At 41.3% G+C, this 22328-nt stretch overlaps 1 protein-coding gene across 1 annotated transcript in view; it reads left to right on the top strand.

Annotated features, from left to right (window-relative positions):
• The first annotated feature begins 2915 nt into the window (after positions 1-2915).
• LOC126320668 (esterase FE4-like) overlaps positions 2916-22328 on the top strand; it is a 78974-nt gene continuing 59561 nt past the window's right edge. Inside the window, exons 1-5 of the mRNA XM_049994086.1 lie at positions 2916-3001; positions 5465-5602; positions 15670-15789; positions 16663-16813; positions 17736-17921. Coding sequence (XP_049850043.1) covers positions 2933-3001; positions 5465-5602; positions 15670-15789; positions 16663-16813; positions 17736-17921 — 664 coding nt within the window. The 5' untranslated portion in view covers positions 2916-2932. The remainder of the gene's footprint in view (positions 3002-5464; positions 5603-15669; positions 15790-16662; positions 16814-17735; positions 17922-22328) is intronic.

The following is a 22328-nucleotide window of genomic DNA, read 5'->3' as shown; positions in this document are numbered from 1 at the left end:
ACGGGGCTGAACCGACAGAGGCATCATAACTGTTTCAGCTGCTGCAGGTACAAGACCTCGTCCACATATGATCTTCATTTCATACATTTCGCTTGTACACAAAGAAGCAGGAAAAATATTAAAGTATCATGAATAATTAAAAAATGAAATAGTTGCAGATGTAGTTTACTCATCTTCTAAATAACGAACATCTGAATAGATGCTAGAGTCCCTCATGGTATTGTTATTAGCATTAATGTCTTATAGTATCACATCATGTCGATCAGTCCCAATGTTAGCATTGTGTGCGTTTAGAAACGAAAGTCCATGATCACTGCGAGATGAACCTGTGCGCTGCTACACTGGAAAACGAGCAGAGATCGTCGGACTATATCACGGTGGTCATCACAGATGCATTGGACACATCGAAGACGAACAGGGTGGGGAGAGGGAACGTCATCTTGTCAGGCCGTGGAGTAGTTGCTGGTGCAGCTTTGAGTCCGCAGAGTTCGCATAGGACCGTCACGTCTGCAACGGGGAAAGAATAAGATAATCATCGGAATGAAGCTGTAATGACCACACACAAACATGTGGAAAACAAAAAACCAATCGTCATCCCTGTAGGATTAATGGGATCAAGTCAGGGACGCTAATTAGCCTCTGACGAGTCATAATTTCCATTATAGCGTCTCATCTCTGTTGATTTTACCGGCGCGGTTATAGTTACTGCTAGCAAGTCTCAGACTGGAATAACTTCTCGCGCTGAAATGACTCATACTGATAAATGTAACATTGCGCAGACATGGGAAAAGAAATACACTACTATACAGCTACACTATTGATGACAAACAGCTGGAGACAGCGTCTTCCGTAAAATATCAAGGTGTAACTATCCAGAGCGACCTTAAGTGGAATGACAACATAAAACAGATAGTGAGAAAAGCAGATACCAAACACAGATTCATCGGAAGAATCTTAAGGAAATGTAACTCATTCGTGAAAGAAGTGGCTTGTTTGCCCAATTCTTGACTATTGTTCATGTGTCTGGGATCTCTATCAGGTAGGACTGATGAATGAGGTGGAGAAGATCCAACAAAGAGCGGTGCGTTTCGTCTCGGGATCGTTTAGCTGGTGAGAGAGCGTTACGGATATGCTAAACAAACCCCGCTGTCAGACGTTACAAGAGACGTGTTGTGCATCACTGAGAGATTTACAATTGAAATTTCGGGACAGAACTTTTCAAGAGGAGTCGGACATCGTATAACTTCCCCCACATACATCTCGCGTACTGACCACGAGGAGAAAATTGGAGAAATTAGAGCCAATACAGAGGCTTACCGACAGTCATTCTCCCCAAGCACTATTCGCGAGTGGAACAGGGTTGGATGGTTTAGATAGTAGTACCGAAAGTACGCCCCCCCCCCCTCCCGCCACACATCATTAGGTGGTTTGTGGAGTTTGATGTAGAGTTTCCTTATTTCAACCAGTGGGAATGATAAGGCTCCCTTTCAGTTACGCTTAGGCGCTCATACCACACAGCGCTCCCGCTGGTGTTTTAAGTATAGGATAGTAGTTCAGTGCATTTGCGCACACTGGTCCATCATGTGGCATCCGCATTTGCTGTTCAAAGAATAAGAAGAATTTAACAACAGAACCCCTGAGAGTCCTGTCAGGAGCACAAAGATCACATACCACTCTTATAACATAAGACTGTTGTAGCAGTTCAAAACGCATGCGGTAAACGCATGGTTCAAAGTGAGCGGTCTGCTCTCTAGGCAGCCATTTATCTTCAGAAGGTAGATTCGAGAGGGCATCGATGTGGGCAAACAGCCCAGCAACATGAAACGCAGGGTTGGGTAGAACCATCCTTTATCTTGACTGCCAGCAGTATCTACTAGCTAGCATACGGGAGGACTGTACTCTCCCAGTTGCGCCACACTTGGCCGTAAATACTTCCGCGAAAATTACCCAAGATACTTTCCCATCCTTACCGCGGTAACAACACACGTCACAAAAGCTTCTCCCTTCTGAGATGCCAGTATGAGCTAAAAAATGAATCCTAAATCACTGTCAATCTATAACATGGGCGTTTTTTATCTTGACTACCAGCAGTATCTACTAGCTAGCATACGGGAGGACTGTACTCTCCCAGTTGCGCCGCACTTGGCCGTAAATACTTCCGCGAAAATTACCCAAGATACTTTCCCATCCTTACCGCGGTAACAACACACGTCACAAAAGCAGCTCCCTTCTGAGATGCCAGTACGAGCTAAAAAATGAATCCTAAATCATTGTCAATCTATAACATGGGTGTTTTCGTTCCCCACGCTAGACGTACTATTTTATAAACAACTTCATTTACGTTCCATTATGGAACAAACGGGGGCAGGCGTTAAGACGAAACGTATTGAATTCTCCTAACTGTATTTTTCATACTAATGCAGACCCCTTGTAACAGCGACCAGAACGTTTTGACTGAATATTTTACAGTATGACGTAACCCACAACCCATACTAACATTACAGAATATGTCGCCGTTTTCAGGAACCAACGAGCAGACACACTTTTACTGTTTGCCACAGTTCGTGTACTTCCAAGACACCAGGAAGTTAAAAGCTAGAGAGCGAACAAAATTACACCATATATGCCAAATATCGAGCAGTCACAGATAGGTCAGAGTAATGGACAGTTTATCTACTCATCATCTTTATTAGGGGCTAGCAGAACTTTATACAATGATATGGCAATTGAACGACAATGAGTCAGTCACAGGCAGGTCGCAGTCGTAGGGCACACACAGTCGTATCGTGTGAGTCACACCGGCGTTCCTACATTAAGTGATGTATGTCGCAATCAAGAGTTTCTCGATAAGGTTGAGTATCCTGTGCAGATAAGTGGTATATAAGAGCAGGTAGTTATAACTAAACTGAAACGCGACCATCTCAGAAGCACCATGAACTGCCACACATTGGCATTTGTCAGCGTAATACTGCATTCTTGCCTTTCGCCATGCTTCATAAACGTAAGTTTCCTTGGTTCACAGAGTCTGTCATTTCTGTAATTCTCCTGGTTTTACTATTTCTATAGAGGACACAAACTGTAGTACAAACTAAGTGGAATCTTGTATTGCGTTTGCTTTTTCACTGGGAAATTGTATTTGCAGAAAGTGGATAACTTTAGAAGGGATCGCTTCAGTCTGCAACCGCTCGACCGCTACGGTTGCAGGTTCGAATTCTGCCTCAGGCATGGATGTGTGTGACGTCCTTAGGTTAGTTAGTTTTAAGTCGGTCTAAGTTCTACGGGACTGATGACCTCAGATGTTAAGTCCCATAGTGCTCAGAGCCATTTTAGAGGGGATAACAGTTTTGAAAGACGATAGTTGCAATAAAAGAAATTTAAAGATAATACATGATATCTAAAGAGGCAAATGCTACATTAAGCTGAATGAAGAAGCTGACGCAAATTTAAAAGGCTCCGTGTATTTTTGCCATTTCTCTTGCTGACAGTTCAGTGTGACAATCGAATTTTCTTCCAGCGCGAAATTCGTATCAGTTACTTTACAGTTGAAAGACTCAGCAACACATACCAGAATAATATAAGAAACACGTGGAGTAGCTGGTGAACATTACAGTAAAACGCGGCGTCTCCATTTTGGTTAGAAAGAGGGCTACTGCGAAATTCCTTTTAAACGCAAACAAATATCAATAGACTGTAGTAGCTCTATTACCCTTTACCATCGAAGATCGAGTTGCTTTGGTTGAGGCGTTCTGAAGAAATATTGATCAAATCCCAGTATTCCCACGACAACTGGTGTTTTTCGTGGTTTCTGTAAAGTTTCTCAAGTGATTGCCAGCAAAGTTTTTTAAAATAAAACCATATCCTTGACAGACTTTCCATATCACTCATTAATGATATTTAATCAGCACATTTATGAGCCGAAGAATTAAGCGTTATAGTTACCACGCCAGTCACTGCAAAATATGTGAAACGAGTTTATTTCTTACAATAGATGAAGGACCCAAAAAATAAATGCCTGTCAGTCGTTTGTAGAAAGCCTCGATATTGTCGGATGAGGAATCCTACTGCATTTCATGAGTGAGACAGTATGATTGCATTAACCTGTTGACAACAAGACCTATTCATCTGAAGAAAAATCTTATCAGCTGAGAGAGAGTGCGAAGGCTACATTCTCGTTCTACATTTTGTGTGTGTAGATTTTCAAGAATTCTCAATAAACAGATCACATTTGTATGATTTATTTAAGGTTATTACATTTTTTGCAGACTTCACACTTTGCGATAGAAAATTTAATTTGCAAACAATTGACTTTAGGTGTTTGACGGGAGTTATCTCTTGGTGAAAACTAGACGGTTTTTCGTCCCGTCGACATCGAGGTCATTAGAGTACGACAACGTTGTAGGAATGGGGAAGGATGAGTACGGAATCCTGCTGTGTTCTTATCATCGGACCCATCCTTGCTTTTGCCTAAAGTGATTCAAGAATCCATGAAAAACCCAAATTTGGATTGCCTCTACAGGGATATGAGCCGTCCTCACCCTGAAGGCGATTCCCGTGCGTTACGACTGCCACATCTCGTTCGGTTGGAATTATAAGGGCCGAACTCCTTGCTATATAAGACATATCTCATATCATCTTGAAAACACAGTCAGACAAAGGGCTGGTGAGTCAGTCTGTTGCACGAAACTCTCAACAGTGGCGATGCAAGTTAATTAAAAAATTGGATACATACCATCTATTTTATTTGTTGCGGAGTGTGATTTAACTCATCATCATCTATAAATCTCCAAAGGTCAGTCTATCTATACAGATACAGCAAATGGACTTCTTACTTGAAAAACGCAGGACGAGGTAAATTGTCAGAATACATTTTGCCGATTTGTGTGTACTCGAATTGAACTTCTAAACTGGGTGATACAAGTAATCACGTTGTGGAAGAAAGAGGTGAATACTTGTTCCCAGACGTAGACACAGGTGTCAGTTTGCATATTCCGTAGTGGAGACTCGAGCACAGAAATGCAGAGTTGCCAAAGAGAGATACATTCTGTATTTTCTCTCAGAAAGAAAGAACGTTCGAAAGTTGCATATAATTATTAGGTATTATTTTGCATTGTGTAACATTATAACGAGTCTTCATAAATAAACCAGGTATAAAAAGTATATTATTCTTCAATTGTATGCATAATTTATCTAACTATATAGAAGGCACGTACATTTAATTTGTATTCACTGAGTGATTTACGTCCGTTTCTATCAAAGAATGCCAGTCTCTGTAGACGTCTAAAACATGTACACTAAGCTATTGAACAAAGTTCCTGCCATAAAAAATATTTAGTTGATCAAACTGATATGCTGAATTTAAGTCTTTCATCGATATATTGCATTTAGTGTTCTAGATGTAGTATATAATTTCTTTTTCGTAACTTTTAAACTCTAATGAATGAAATGGCTAACACTTTTCTTGCAGGCACAGGAATATGTGACAGTCAGCACACAAGAAGGAGATCTGAGAGGTCAAATCGAAACAACGTACACCAATATGACGATGTACAGTTTCAAAGGCATCCCCTATGCAGAGTCCCCAGTTGGTGACCTCAGATTCCAGGCAAGTCACTCATCTAAAATGCGTATTATGCTCTATTCCGGTTGCTTAGCGATAATACTTCTTACCAGAAAAAGAAAAGTAAAAACTGAACACGAATGACACGTCATTTTCTCAGAGATTTATTCTGATTGGAAACTATGGTTACTTCTAACATTTCGTTTTTTGATTAGAACTATATAGAGGGAGTAAAACATCAGATGAGGAAAGAAGTAATCTCGCACTGGTGTTACCCGGAGAATCTAAAGGAGGGCGTGAGGGTGTTCGGACGTCGAGCTGGAGATTTTTAAACATCCCTGCCTCCATGTGAACCAGAGTTTACTTAAATGTTCGCATATCTTGTATGTTGTTTTTGTTGTCTTCAGTCCTGAGACTGGTTTGATGCAGCTCTCCATGCTACTCTATCCTGTGCATAACGACAGAATAATCATGGAAGTACAGGACATGTAAGGGGGTGGTTGTAATTAAACTCTCGCACCTTGAGAGTGATCGTAAGACAATGAAGCTTTGTGGAAGCGTTTGTGAAGACATATGGAAGAGAAACAACGAATTCACCATTGAAGGAAAAACATTTCAATTTCCACGTAAGAGAGTAACATTTGTTCATTGTGGACTATATTTACGTCCCAGGTACAAACTTTGCCCATTGTGATGACAATCTGCATCCAAGAAACCTAGAACCGTACTATAGATATTATTTCAGAACTATTAGCAGTATTTTTCGAACTGTGTATGGTGGAACATTCAGCTGTCGTGACACAGCTTGTGGACTGCCTGACGGGTAGAGTCCTCACACTTTGTCCGGACCCATGTCGACTGTCTGGAACTGTAAATGAAATGTCATTTGGTGAAATGCTCTGATGCTTGCGTTTCAACCCTACGTCACCGTACCAGTATCTAAACCTAACGGCAAATCATAACGCTACGGTTATAACAACGCAAACCCGACGGAGTACGGTCTGAACATCACTCATGCAATGTTAGCTACTCATACGGTAAGTGGTTTTCTGTTTACACTGACTCAGGTAGCGAAAGTTTGATTATAATCACTCTGTGCGTTTCTCAACGAGTCTAAATATGAACAGTCTTACAGGAGTAAGACCGTCGTGTCTCTAGCCTCACTGAACACCCCCTCCCCCCACCATCACCCCAACGCCCCCCCCCCCCCCCCCCACCCCCACACACATCCAAAGGATTTTCTTTCTAGGACCGATTGCTGAACGTTTTCGTGGCTTCACACCAAAGGAATGTTTACTATTATTTTGTAAACATAACTAGGACTACCATCGAAACCATGATCGTAAACTGATGCTCTGTTCAGTGCGTACGATAGAGCGTCCTCTGCAGACGAAAATCATTATTGCAAACCAGCGTACTGCTATAGTTTGTCAGTGCAGTCGAAAAAATATTGAGCCTGTGGAAAAATGTCGTTTTGATTTTTGTTCACCAGGATTAGTTCCTCACTATACCTACATCTCATCTCGCCTTTAACCCCACTACGACCAACTCTCCACCGAACCTCCGCTACCCAGCACCGTGCCTTTCTCAAAAACTTCACTCACCCATTCCACCGGTTCCTACCGGTATTCTACGGAAACTGATATCCTTACATAGCATGTTATAACGCAGTTAATACTTTTAACAGTGGTTTAAAGGCGTGAGTGGCTTAATACGTACAATCTGTTGAAACTGAATAACTATGTTTCCACTGTACACTGACTCATCATGCAGACTGTAACGAACCAGCAGTACGTAGGAAACAGAACTCAGGTTTTTATAACAAGATGAATGTGCATACATTATGAAAAACAACTCAACGTACGGAACTGAAAACAGCACAATTAGTATTTAAGTTGAAATACTACTCAGGTTTACATGTACAACAGTGGGATAAATTGGGGGCGAATGGCTATGAGTTTTGTCAATAGTCAGTTTCACAAACTAATATAGAAGAACAACCTGAAACTTTCTGCATTCTGCTTTTTCAGTCCATAAAAAATAAAAGTCGATTTCCTTTTCAAAACTATACCGTGCTTCATAGTAACTAAACCTCTTTCAAAAAATGCGTAGACTTGGCCATCTTACCCGAAAATCAGGGTTATGTGGCTAGACAGTAAGGGATAAATGGCCACAGAAAAAAACACTTAAAATGAAAGAAAAAAATTTTAAAAAGCTTCTAACACTTTAATTGCGTTTTATTGAATCTCTTGATGTTAAAAATATTTTATAAGGCTATTAACCATATATAAATTTTAACTTAAGTAGACGCATCAATTGTATAAAGCATTTTGAAGTTCTTGAACTTTTTAGTATTTTTATTAACTAGTTGGAACATAATAGTTTTATATTGAAAATAATGAGAAATCATCTCAATTATGCAGTTAGTTAAGTCTAGAACTAAACCTAATTTATGAAAACGAATGCTTACTTGTATTGGCATAGATTTATTTATGTTTTTAAAACTGTATTAATACATCGATAGCACCCATCAATAAATGATGTGGCAGGATTCGTGTAACCTACGCTTCCACCTGACAATTTGAATCCAATCACAGGTTTTATCTGTTTTTGAGGAATATTCTCAACCTCCAAATCACTCGTCCTCTATTTAAAAAAGTTCGTCACTTTACTCTCCCTTGTAGTGAAAGTCATCTGCCGAGTCTGAACTTTCTGAAGTACGCAAGCCTTTTTTCGCAACAAGCCTAGTCCTTTTTCCTTTACCATCAACTTTCAATTTCAACTTTTGAGATTTTCTTTTGACGTCAAGTTTTTTCTAGCTCTACGTGTGTTTGAGTTTCGGTTCTAGTAGACAAAGGTGAAATAGCGTTCAGAATTTTTGTGGGAGTGTCTTGATTCGTTTAATTTGAAATATAGGTCGAATAGGCCCGTTGACTGATATTGTAGAAGGTCCTAGTAGAGGTGACGTTGCTCTTCTTCTAGCACTGCAGCAAGTAGGTACTGTAATAGTGTCTCCTTTTTCTGACTAAGTAATTACAGGAGCTGTTTCTCACCCCTTTTTTTATCTACAACAGCACCTGATCGGCTTTTTAACTAAAGGTCTGTCTTATCCACGTTAAATATACTTCCTGGCTTTTTGAGCAAACAATTTTGTCCCGTTACTGCTGAAAGTAAATTGAAATATTCCTTGATTTCATCACGATTCATTTCCTTGACTCTGGACAAATATACGGCTTCAGATTTTGGCACACTTAGATGTCGAGATAAGAACAGTTGTAGCCAGTCGGAATCTGCTTTACCTTTTTCGTTTTTAGATTCATGTTTGAGGCCACGCTGAGCAGCAAAATCATAAGGTAGACTCCGTACACAGTCCCTTGTTAAGGAAAACCCATGGGTCAGCATTTATTTTATGTGATTGACATGTCGTGACTCATTAACTGAATCCAAACAAGAACTAGGAGCCATTGAAATTTTGGAATAACAGCCGATGTTAATTTTCTTGCAAGAGTTTTCCTGGAAATATTAGACTCCATGGAAGCTTTTCTCACAGAATAACCATCGTTGTTTATTCGTTAATGGCATTTTTAAGGTCTTCTTTCTTCCATGATCCCGTAGAAAAGCCAGCCTTTGGAAATACTTATTTGGCAGCTGTAAAAAAAGTAACGATGACATCAAAATTTAATATATAACATGTTTATGGTATGGCCATGTATCCCGACGACCTGAGAGAGACGGCCATAGCGCGTCATCAAACGTGGTGGACGCAAACTCAAACAAAATCTATGTACCGGTACGCAGTTAGAGCCAAACAACTTTAAAACAAAATTTTTCGTCGCTGCTCACAAGCTAGTGCGGTGTTACATGTTATGGAATGTAGTCGCTAGGCGGTGTAAAAATTTTAAGCTTCAAGTCACTTCAGTTAAAACATACGACCATTTATGTGTCATATTCTGATACAGACTCACTCATCGAATTCCATAGGATATCTCTCATTGATCTATAATAATAAAATTCGGCATTAAGCAAGGCTTCACAGTAGAAATGATGTAAAATACCTGAAACTTGTTAAACTGTAATTATATTACACAAAAATAACTTTTGCCATTGAACGTACCCTGCATTCATCAAACGTCTAAAGCACAATAGAAGAACACAAAAGGTAAATTTTAATCACGTTTTAGTAAGTAAATAAAAATGTTTTATTAAACCTTCTATCCCTACATGGACTGAATCCCTTTCTTTCTTCCACCGTACTCTGGGTGAATATTGTAGAGATCTCTATACATTTTCGGAATTCCTGTGACAAATATCTTGCCAGCATCGGTATCGATAACAGAAAAAAATCGTTGAAATTCTCTATTCCCAGGATGGATGAACTACATACATTGTATGACAAAAGTCATGGGTTAGCGATATACAGACGGGTCCAAAAAACTATATCCACTGTTTAAAAATCCATAACTTGCAAACTAATTGACGGAGGTGTCTCATTTTTGGTGAAAGTGTAGCTTATAGTCCAACTTAAAAAATATCTCTGTAGGTTGTCGAAATGGCCACCATTAACATCCACACACAAACTATGCCGCCGAACTGCAGCACGAACTACTGACTGCAACGTGTTCAGTTGGATATTTGCACATGAATGTACGATGGATTCACGACGTTCATCCAATCTGCGTGACTTTTGTCGATAAACGACGTCCTTTAGTGTTCCCCACAGGCAAAAATCCAGAGGAGTTAGGCCTGGGGAACATGGTGGATACTCCACAGCACCTCTACGTCCTATCCATCTTCCTGGTAGATTTTCGTCGAGATACGCTCTAACGCGATTTTGGTAGTTGGCTGAGGCACCATTTTGTTGAAACTGAACTCTTCCGTCTCCATACAAGTCTCGGATGGCAGGTGAAATGGATGTCTGAAGCTTCTGAAGGTACACCTCACCGGTAACTGTGCCGTCAAAGAAGAATGGCCCAATCAGGACCCGGTACGAGAATCCACACCACACTTTTACTCCTGGCAAATTCACGACTTTATCTACATGGACCTTCGGATTTTCGGCGGCCCAGTAAATGCAATTGTAGCGACTTACTGTGCTATTGAGATTGATCTGTGCCTCATCAGACAACACAATCATCTCTGGAAACTCTTGTTAGTAAACAACCACTCGCAGTACTCCATTCTGCGATCTGGGTCGTCCTCGTTCACTGCGTGTAACAATCGTGGGATGTAGCACTTCCACTTTGCTGTCTTCAAAATTCGCCGAACACTTGAGCGACTCACTCCAGTTGCACGGGCACACGGTCTCACAGACTTCTGTGGTGAGCGAGTGAATTGTTGTAACACACAACGGGAGTTAGCTGGACTTATTACTGTTACAGGTCGTACAGATCGTTGCTTGTGTACATCTTTAACACATTATTCGGCCTCAAATTTGTCTCGAATGCAACGAATCGTTAAATGTGTCGGTGGCTCTGTTTGATACTCATTTCTCAATTGCCGTTGAACCTCATTAATGATTTCGTACTCAGAATACCACTTCAAAACTGACTTCCTTTCATCGAATGTAAGCCTTGCGTCAGCCATGTTTACACGAGTAAATAGGTGCAACTAATGACAAAAGACTGACTATCTGGCGACTGTAATCTGACAAAACAAAACAACGCAATACAACGCTTGTGTGGCGACTGCCGGAGCTACAAACTATTGCAGTACAAAAGATGAGACAACTCCGTCAGTTAATTTGCCAGTTATGGACTTTTAAACAGTGGATACACTTTTTTGGACCCCTCTGTATACTCATACACATGGTGACAGTATCGCGTACGCAAGCTTTAAAGGGCGGTTCATTGGCGGAGCTGTCATTTGTACACAGGTAATTATGTGAAAATGTTTCCAACGCCATTATGGCCGCAATATAGATATTAGCAGACTCTGAACGCGCACTGGTAGTTGAGCTAGACGCATGGGACAATCCCTTTCGAAAAACGTTAAGGAATTCAGTATTCCGGGATTCACAGTGTCAAGAGTGTACCGAGAACATCAAATTTCAGGCATTACCTCCCAACACGAGTAAGGCAGTGGCCGAGGGACTTCCCTTAACCTCAGAGAGCAGCGGTGTATTCGTAGAATTGTCAGTGTTAGCAGACAACCAACGTTGCCCGAAAAAAATGCAGATATCAATGAAGGACGTACGAAGAATATATCTGTCTGGACAGTGTGACAAAATCTGGAGTTAGTGGGCTATGGCAGCTGGCGACTGATGGGAGTACCTTTGCTAACAGTACGACAACGCCTGCAGCCCCTCTTTTGGGCTCATGACCATATCAGTTGGACCCTAGACGACTGGAAAACCGTGACTGGTCAGATGAGATCTGATTTCATGTGGTAAGAGCTGATAATAGGTTTCGAATGTAGCACAGACCCCACGAACCCGTAGACCAAATTTCTCAAGAAGGCACTGTGCAAGCTGGTGGTGACCCCATGATTGTGAGGGCTGTGTTTACGTAGAATGGACTGGATCCCCAGGTCCAATTGTACGGATAATTATTTGGAATTGTTTGGAGACAATATGCAGCCATTTATGAACTTCATATTCCCAAACAACGATGGAATTTTTATGGATGACAATTCTGCATTCCAATGTTCTGAAGTACATTCTGTACAATTCCAGCCAATGGTTTGGCCAAAAAGATCGCCAGACGTGAATCCCCTCGAGCACTTATGGTACCTAATCGAGGTCAGTTCGTGCACAAAATCCTTCACCGGTAACACCTTCGCAGTAATGGACGGCTGTAGTAGCAGCATGACTCAATATTTTTGCAGGGGACTTCCAATTACTTGTCGAGTTCATGCCACGTTGAGTTGCTGCACTGTGCCGGGCAGTTGGAGAGCCGACGCGATATTAGGAGGTGTCCCATGACTTTTGTCGCCTCAGAGGGCACGGGATACGAGCGGGTGAAATGAGTCCCAAATACGAGCCTGAAAACCTCTTTTGATACTTTATAAGTCTAACATCATGCGATGTTCAAAGTCTTTCTTCGAGTGCTAGCAACTAAGGTATTAACAGCATTTACGTTACACTCTCTCGCGAGGTAAGCAAACCTTTCAAAAAAAATGTTCAAATGTGTGTGAAATCTTATGGGACTTAACTGCTAAGGTCATCAGTCCCTAAGCTTACACACTACTTAACCTAAATTATCCTAAGGACAAACACACACACCCACGCCTGAGGGAGGACTCCAACCTTCACCGGTACCAGTCGCACAGTCCATGACTGTAGCGCCTGAGACCGCTCGGCTAATCCCGAGCGGCGAAAACCTTTCTTTTTGAGTTAAAATTTCCTGGCTTAGAGACCGTGATCGATGAACCACCAAGACCTCTCAACCTGGAAGTTTAAACTGAATAAAACGTTGGCCGTGAAAGATTACGTTTCATGAAACCATTCCTTGTCTGGACTGTTAGTCCGTTTTGATACAAATCCAACACATGAAAGCAGTACTCTGTCATGAACTGTGTTTTTTCCAAGCAGTTACATTGTTAGACAACCACACGTTCCTTAGTGCTCTGCAGAAAAATCAAAGCCTGTCATTTGCTTTACCTGTAGCTAAATTATTTAACGTTATCTGGAGTACTTCATTAATGTGATTTGGTTTTCATACTGGTGTGATAACACAGACATCATTATTGAAACGTAGGAAGGCGGTATTATGTCCTCAGAAGATAATAGTGACACTTCATTCTCGTGTATCTGAACTCTTATTAGTGACCGTTAATATGGTGTTTGTCCCCCTTTCGCCTTTGTGATGGCTTGAATGATGCTGGGGAAACTTCCAATGCGGAGTTTGTATGTCTGTGGAGGAATGGTAGATCATTATTTCCAAAGATCCGAAAGCAGAAGTAGTCATGTTGGCTGCTAGGGGTCTGGAGTGAAGTCGAAACTCCTACGCATGCTAGATTTGTTCCATTTGATTCAGGTCCACACTCTGTGCAGACCATTAAATTTCATGAGTGTCACTGTACATAAACAACTGCCTGACAGATGTCTTATGACAGGGCTCATTGTCACGCTGATTCAAGCAGTCATAGTCTCCGAAGAGCTCCTTTCCTCTACACACTACACAATGCCATGAAATGTGTTCATACAATTCCACATTTACCGTTTCCTTAAGCCCAATACTTGGACCACATCGGAACCACGAAATCACTCCCATGCCATAACACCACCTCTTCGTGCTTACCTGTTGGCACCGAAAGGGAAGGCAGGCTACAGTCTTCAGGCATTCGCCAAATTCAGACCTTACCGTCGGACTGCCTCTGTCTACAGACTGATTCTTCACTCCAAATCACTCGCTTCCAGTCATCCACTGTCCAGTTGCGTCACTCTTTACATTACCTGAAGTGTCGCGTAGCACTGACTACAGAACGAGGGGCTGCTCGACCATTGCACCCCGTGTTCTTAACTGCGCCAGCTGGATTACTGCCAGCAGTCAGGAACTCGTGGGTGATTCCTTCTGCTGATTTCATGCTATTTTTTGTAATAGCCCTCAACATTGCACGACGGCAGCTGTCCTTTAGTACATGAGGTCTGGCTCGTCGCACTTACGCTGTGGTTGATCCTTTGCATTTACGTTTCACCGCCACGTCACCAACAGTCGGCTTAGGCAGCTTTACAAGGGTTGAACTATCCCTGTTGCATCTGTTATCCACATGAGACCCAAATACTAGTCGAAGTCACTGACCTCTCCTCACTGACCCATTCTGCTCTTACTGTTCCCTGCTGGCAACGTAGTTATTCGTCGCCCTATGTTATAACGGCGGGTCGGCCTCCCGCGACATCTAGTGCTAAATTACGCATAATGTATGGGTGTTTGGGTACTTTAGATTCTTCATATATAAACAGGTAGGTCCCCTTGAAGGTTTCAGTGCACATGTCTTTGGGACAACAATAGGTATTGAAAACCGACTTTGACTGGTATGAATGTAAAACGTCGTTCATGAAACTAAATACTATGACACATTCTAAATTGTAAACAAATATTATTTTTTAAAAAAATAGACAACCCAGTATTATCTCTTACACAATCAATAACAGGAAAAATCACAAAAAGAATGGCGTTGTTTGTTATCGCAATACGTCGATTTCATCCCGACAAATTGCAAATTGAAGTTGACTCTTCGAATAGACGAAATGCGCCGCTATTGCAAATGCTGAGATGCAAGTGTCAATCCAACTTCTCTCGTAATCACAATGTCATTGACGTACTACAATGCAACTATCACTGTAGTTATAACTATTTACACAGTTTTTAAATGGACCGGAAACAGTACAGATATCTAGTCACAGAATTACCTACAACACAACTACGTACAATTACCATTTATACCTCTATTAGAGCCATGATCAGCCATTAATGATGTTTACCCTCGCCAGTGAAATTTTGTTTTTCGTTGCTATCACGTCTATTCTAATACGGTAGTAAAGATCAATGAAGCACGAATGTGCAGAATAAATACTTTCCTTATTTTTCATTGTGTGTGTTTGAACATCTGCATTGTTTCCAGTCCACTTAACAGCAGTGTAAATATCAATAAGCACAGCGCCTGTCCCATCGTAGTTCCTGAATAACATCGAATTACGAGCGATTGCGTCTCAGGATGCGCAATAGCGTCACGTTTCGCTTATTTCAATAGTCAGTTTCGCTTTGCGATTTCTCTGGATGTAATTGATGTAAGGCAATGCGACCAATGCCATACTCTTTGCGCTTCTCGTGTTATTGATTGCCTATGAAGTAATTCGGGGTGCCCATTTAAAATGTCAGTTTATGTAAAAAATAATATTTGCTTGCTTTTTAAAATGTCTCTTAATGTTTTATTTCGTAAGCCCCTGTCTTAGAAAGAGAGAGACAGACAGAGAGAGAGAGAGAGAGAGAGAGAAAGAGAGAGAAAGAGAGAGGAAGAGAGAGAGAGAGAGAGAAATGCCCAGTTTCGACCCAACTTAGTCATCTTCGGATTTAAAATACAGCAAAGGTTGCTAAACAGTACACAGTGTTAACTTGGTAAATGTATGACATCGCCTGGACTGCTGTCTGAAGTGAAATATTTATTTTCCACAGCCGCCCGTGAGGAAAGCTGCTTGGACAGGAGTTCGAGATGCTCTCCAGTTGGGATCTCCCTGCGCTCAGTCTTTGTTAGGCCAAGAGGACTGCTTGTATCTCAACGTGTATTCCCCGATAGTATGTCTACACCAGTAATAAGTCTTTGTGTTTTAAGTAATTAATTAATAGTATTAAATATTTCCCTATTCTGGGATTCAAAGCCAACATATATCGATTAAAAATTCATGGCTCACTGAAACTGTTTATTATTTAAATAAGATGATTCGTTCACACTGTTGGTCAATGTCAAGGTCACATCCAATATGACCGTACATAAACTGTTAACGGGTCGTACGTGAATTTAAAAACAATGAGAAAATGTCGAGTTAGCGTCCAAATACACCGTTGACCCTGTTTGATATAAATAACATCGGACTACAGATTGTATAAAACTTTGACTCTGTCCACAAAGTGATATAAATAACATCGGACTACAGATTGTAGAAAACGTTGACTCTGTCCACAACGTGACGATTAGCCGTCAACAGTCTAAGCTCACACAAGTATAGGATAACGCATCTTTGCTGTACAAATAATTTGACAATAAATACGAGTACAGCTGCTTGGTATTACTTTCTGCTATGTAACGTACGAGCGCATTAAATTCGATGGACTATTTATTTGGAAAAAGGCCTAGCCATTTTCTGTTTTTTTATGTATGATCGGCTAGTAACACATGACCATACGTATATGCACGCTTTAGTATGATCGATAAACAGAAATTGCCCAGCAGTCGTGAAAAATCATTTTATTCAAAGAAGTGCAGTCTCAGTGGAAGCATAACTCCTTTTAGTTAATACATTACAGTAATACTTTCCTGGCAGTTTCATGCTGAATGAGACCAGGATCTTGAAATAATTACAAGTAGATATTTGCACTCTTATTGTTACTACTACCGTCGTATTTAAGATTTTTGCATGCTCTCCACTATTATTCTCAATTCCTATGCAGATCCCGTCGCAGAGCGGAGCACTGAAAGCTGTCGTGGTTTACATCCACGGAGGATGTTTCACTCTAGGAAGCGGCTCTTTGAGCCTGCCTCACTACTTCGTCGACAACGACGTTCTGTTTGTCACTATGAATTACCGCCTGGGACTGCTGGGTAATATGCATGAGTATTTGCATCTTTCGTATTTGTTTCTGAAAAAGGAGATTTATTTTTTCATTCTGTTGATTCGCTGTAGTTCTCTTTATGGTTTTGTGAGTGTGCCTCTGTACCCCAAGCAGATTACAATGTCCGTTAGCCATTTGTTGATGTTGGTGTTTCCTCTGTTTCCAACGAATTTTCTCGCAGAGAAGTGCATCGGTAGTGGTTCCGCAGGATCTGAAAGGAAACTTTGTTAAATCTTATATCGAGCCCAAGGAATGTTTTGTAGTAACTAAGAGATTTTAGTTTGCTACGCCAGATAAGCAGGGTTCTCAAAAGGATTCGCTTAAGACAGCCGATGATGGGGAAAACTCTAAACATTTCCATTATTATTTGTTACTGACGAAGACAATTTATTTTACGATTTTACAATATGGGTTTAACAGGGGAAAAACATAACTTGGGTAGTTTTTTGTTTTGCAGCGATTGGTTGAAGAAGTTGATGTGTGTTCGTCTCTGCTTGGGTCCATTTTTGTAATCAGTTCTGTACTTGAAAATGGGGTTACAAACTCAAAACTAGGTTGTTACGGATATTAAATTTTGTGAAACAAGACAAAGTAGCTTTTCGTTTAGTTTATACAACTCATACTGACGCGAAAAAGAAAAAAAAATGTTGGTCAGAATTTAATACTGACAATCTAAAATAATCTTTTGGCACTGCAAGTTATTAGTTGAAATGTTTGGTGCAGAAACAAGGCTATACTGATAGAAGGAAAGAAAATAGGATCTTAGACAAGTCACAAGACTCGTATCTTCTAAATGCTTTATCCTAATGCCAGATGTCAGCGAGTTCAGTTAACAGGTAATATTAAATGTATTGATCTATATGGTACCTTATGTTGACGGCAAACGGTTTAATTATTTATTCTCTGGCTAGGTTTCCTTAGCACGGGAGATGATGTCGTCCCTGGAAACATGGGCCTCAAGGATCAAGTGGAGGCTCTGAGGTGGGTGCAGAGGAACATAGCGGCGTTTGGTGGCGATCCAGAGAGAGTAACTATCTTAGGCCAAAGCGCAGGAGGAGCTTCCATTCACTACCACGTCCTATCTCCACTTAGCAAAGGTAAATTAGCATTAACTTTTAAGATGCGTTATTAACCTCTTTCACAGAATTTAGAACTCGAAGTGTCCGCAGCTCGTGGTCCTGTGGTAGCGTTCTCGCTTCCCGCGCCCGGGTTCCCGGGTTCGATTCCCGGTGGGGTTAGGCATTTTCTCTGCCTCGTGATGACTGGGTGTTGTGTGATGTCCTTAGGTTAGTTAGGTTTAAGTAGTTCTAAGGTCTAGGGGACTGATGACCATAGATGTTAAGTCCCATAGTGCTCATCGCCAGACTCGTAGTTCTTAAGTCATACCTTCTGCGCTGTTTCACTTGGTAGCCAACAGTAGCTTCCCAGGAGCAGTTAACTATGGTTGTTTAATACACTATGTGTTCCGAATCGAGATTTCGGTACCACAGCAAGAAAACACGTTTTGCTTTCTCCCTTCAATGGGTGCTACCGTGAGGCATGAGTTTCATCGGTAGTAAAGCGCTCCTGGAGCTTAAGAATCGTACAGAACTCCTTTGCATAATTGATTTCCGAGGTGTGTACGACTTTGTGTACCACAGTAAGGAGAGGTAGGTTAAAGAGAGGGGTGGCAACTGTCGTTGCAGGAAAGCTGGACGGGAGCAGAGGTGATTAGCCAACAAGTTAACACAGTAAACAGAAGATTTATTTAACATGGATTTCTCCAAGTGTACGAGGACTCATTAAAAATAATGCAGCAAGAAATAAGTCCAGCTCTCAGTACCAACCAGAAGGTGGTCCCTGCACTACAGATCGAACAATGGTGTCAGAGCCGTGACTAGGCGGCGCCTGCGTAGCATCTAGAAGCGAAGATGCTCCAAGCACAGGTGGGACTGAGTGGCTCCGTCTCGCCGCCCTGTATTGTGGCGGCAGGGTACTCTCGAAGTCCAGAAATACTGAAGGCGTGGCTCAGCAGGCATGCACCATTGGGTCCGCTGGATCCTGCACGATCGCTATCAGCTTCTTACGGAAAATTGCAACTACATTTCCAACTGCTACGCCTGTGGTTTGGTATCGATACATGATACCACACAAGCTATATTTGTTTTTTTTTTTTGTGGTGGTGCTAGTGAGAGCCTGTGACACCACATAGCAGCTGTAGTGAATGCAGAAATCCTCATTCGACCGATTATTTAAAATTGCTTGATTGTTTGAAACCTTTACAAGGAACGGCTGATAAAGGAAATAGAGGGACCAGTTTCGTTTAGCAAGAGCGGTCGCGCAAAACATCAAAACGACAGATGCAGGAGAGGCATTCTGGATCACACTTGTATTTCCCAGAGAAAAGTTTCAAAAATATGAGCTACAAACTGATTCATCCAACGTGTCTCGCGAAGTAATCATGTCGGTAAGAACAAGGTACTGCAACTCAAGGAGTTAGCGTTAGCAGATTTTCTGTACATCATTCACGACTGGAACGGAAACCTATGACAATAATAACGAACGAACTACGTCATTATAGTCTTGTTGTGTATATCGATTTAAGATATTAATTAGCAAATGTCGTATTCTTAAAAACTGTAAGGTGTAATGAAACAATCTGAATCATCTTACCAGACAGAATCTACTTCGTCTTGCATAATCAGTTCAGTACCACATGCTGCTGCGGTATATGTAGTAAACTGTAAGGGCTTTAAGTCCTCACTAGTAAACAACAGCTACTTCAATTACTGGTCATTCACCGTAAAAGTCAGTACAGGCATAGTGAACAATGTCGAACTATACGCAATATTGCTGGAAAGAACACATAAAGAAGAACCAGTTACCTCTACAGCAACTGATATCGTGCTGCTTTTAAATCGTGTATAATCCCAGAACGGCGTGCATTATTGGCCATGGACGGCTGACTCAGTCTTAACTCAGTGCTGATCGTTAAAATTGCAACAACAAGGACAGCAAACAACTAAACTATATTTTCTGTGCTTATATACAGGGGAGTTCAGTAAGTAATGCATTCAATAAGTAATTTAGGATGAAAAAATACAGAACTTGTTGTGCGACATCGTGGAATATTCTCGCTTCAGCCACTATTCTTTCGTGAAGTTCCGGTAGGTAGCGGAATTGACAGTGGACAGTGGACAAAAGCATGGTGAGTCGCTGAGCGAGGCGTCTGACATTGAAACAAAGTTGTGCAACCCTGTCCGATCTCCCATGTGCTGGCCAGTCGCACACAGCTGTGACTCTTGCGAGGCTGGAACGTGCGAAAACACTTATTTAACATGATCAATGGATGCAAACGACTTATCCTTTTCCAAGATAATGAAATGCCCCACAAAGTCTGTTCGCCAGAGAGAAGCTCAAAAAACTACAATGGACTGTTCTTCCTCATCCACCGTTTAACCTAGATCTCGCAACTTCCGAGTTCCATCAGTTTGGCCCAATGAAACATGCATTTTGCGCCAAGTGGTATGTGAATAATGTGGAAATTATTGATGTAGCTCTGTCGTCGATCATTAGGGTGGTACCATGTAGACATACCGGCCCTTCCAGTAATGAAGCGCAAGGCAGTTGCATTGAGCGGAGTTTGTGCTGAAAAATACACTTTTGGAACCTAAAGTAAGGCGATTAATATGACTTATTGGAATCCTGACTATACTATGCCACCCAATCAGAAAAATATTGCATTTTCGCTAGGTGTTGGCAGTTGTACTACATTTACAAGCGATTGTAGAACACAGAACGAGAAGTAATGTCATGATCGCGTGGATAGGAGTGACACAAAATCTATAAAATGACGGAAACACATATAAATTGAGAGAAAATTACGCTCATATGTGGGGAAATTGATGGAGTATTTGCATGTATTCTGTTTAGTGCAGAACAATTCTTGTACATGCGAAGGAATACGGGAAAATGTTGAGATGGAAGCTCCGGGAACAGGGGAAACAGTCTTTTATTTTCCGCCGAGGCAACATTCTACAGTTTCATATCTACTGAACGTCGATAAGGGGTGCTAACCTCCTCGACATTCGAGCATCTGCAGAACTCTTGTGTTCTTGGAAAACGCGGGACAGCAGTTACAGCCTTGGTTCGCACTGTTTCTATACGAAACGTGGAATATAGCGGTCTCCTTCTGGTCAGGTGCAAGGAGTGTTGGTCAAAGACAATGCGAGGATATCTTTCGGTCTCCAACTTTATCCTAAGAATGTGAGAATACCCTGCGACTCCCATCCGCATAGAGAAAGATCATAAATTATGACAATGCTTGAGGTATTAGAATTATGCAGATCACTGTCTGGTATAATTTGATGACATAGTTGTTTGATAATAAACAGTATAAACAATGAATGGACGTACTGCACAGTCATTTATTTACATTCGCGATGGTACTCGTAAAGTTGGGGAGGGGCTGTTTAGCGATGATAGAAAAATTGGTAAACATGCTGCCGTGTGGTTGGTCGGTGTTGACAAAATTGCTAAAATTGATCGTGCTATCAACTATTATGATTTTATTACAGTACATTGGTGGTGTCTCTTGCATCCCAACCGTTCACTCGTATGCTGTTGATTACCACATAACGATTGACCGACATCACTTGTTTGAGATAGAGAAAGAATCTTGGTGGAGGGGGCAACACCTTCACAGGATGGCTAACGCGTACATGGCAGCAATATGAGGAATCAATCAAACGGAACACAGCACCATCAGCTATTCCGTCAATGTGAATGATGAGTTTAAACGTAGAGGTCGCCAGTCACATTCAGACAGCAGTTTGCAAACACTTCACAATACCTCAGAACTCTTCCTAATGTTGTAACTGTCCTTTATTTCAGTCACCCAGCGTGTGGGTGTGTTGTGGGATCAGCAGCAACAACATGATTTACACCGCGCGATGTCTATTTTTTTGGGGGTGCCAATGGACAAAACGTATTAATGACAGTTTAGAACCTGACACAGACGTTGAAGTTGTGGCTGAAAGAAACAAAATGTATGACAGTGTACAAAGCATGTTATAGCAGAAAAAGTAGTGTATCAAACAACGCAACAGGGAACCTCTCCTGTGGCTGATAATGTGTGGGATATGGACCTCAAACAGTATAGGCGATGAAACTTTACACCAGTCTGTGCAAGCGACGATCATTGGCCACCTGCTCCAATGGATCAAAACCTGCATATTTAATAGCATCGCCACATATTCTCGATGCCAGCATGTAGGTGGTATTTGTTTTCGATATATCAGAAGAGAGAGATGCAGTAAAAATCTATCAGATGAAATTAGCAGAGCTTCTATTGTTCATAATTTTTCATTGCTGGATGGTGCAGAATAACGATGATAGGATGTTTGGGTGATACACCTGAAAGGACCCTGAGGAACACAGATCTTCTTTGGACTGCAGATCCTATATGATGTTGAGGCTTCTTAATTTCCCCAATAAGAAACAGCACCATAACTGTTTGTAGTGTC

Source organism: Schistocerca gregaria, chromosome 2 (genome assembly GCF_023897955.1).
Source record: "Schistocerca gregaria isolate iqSchGreg1 chromosome 2, iqSchGreg1.2, whole genome shotgun sequence".
In the NCBI taxonomy this organism is placed as follows: Eukaryota; Metazoa; Arthropoda; class Insecta; order Orthoptera; family Acrididae; genus Schistocerca; species Schistocerca gregaria.
This window is presented reverse-complemented; position numbering and strand designations above follow the sequence as displayed.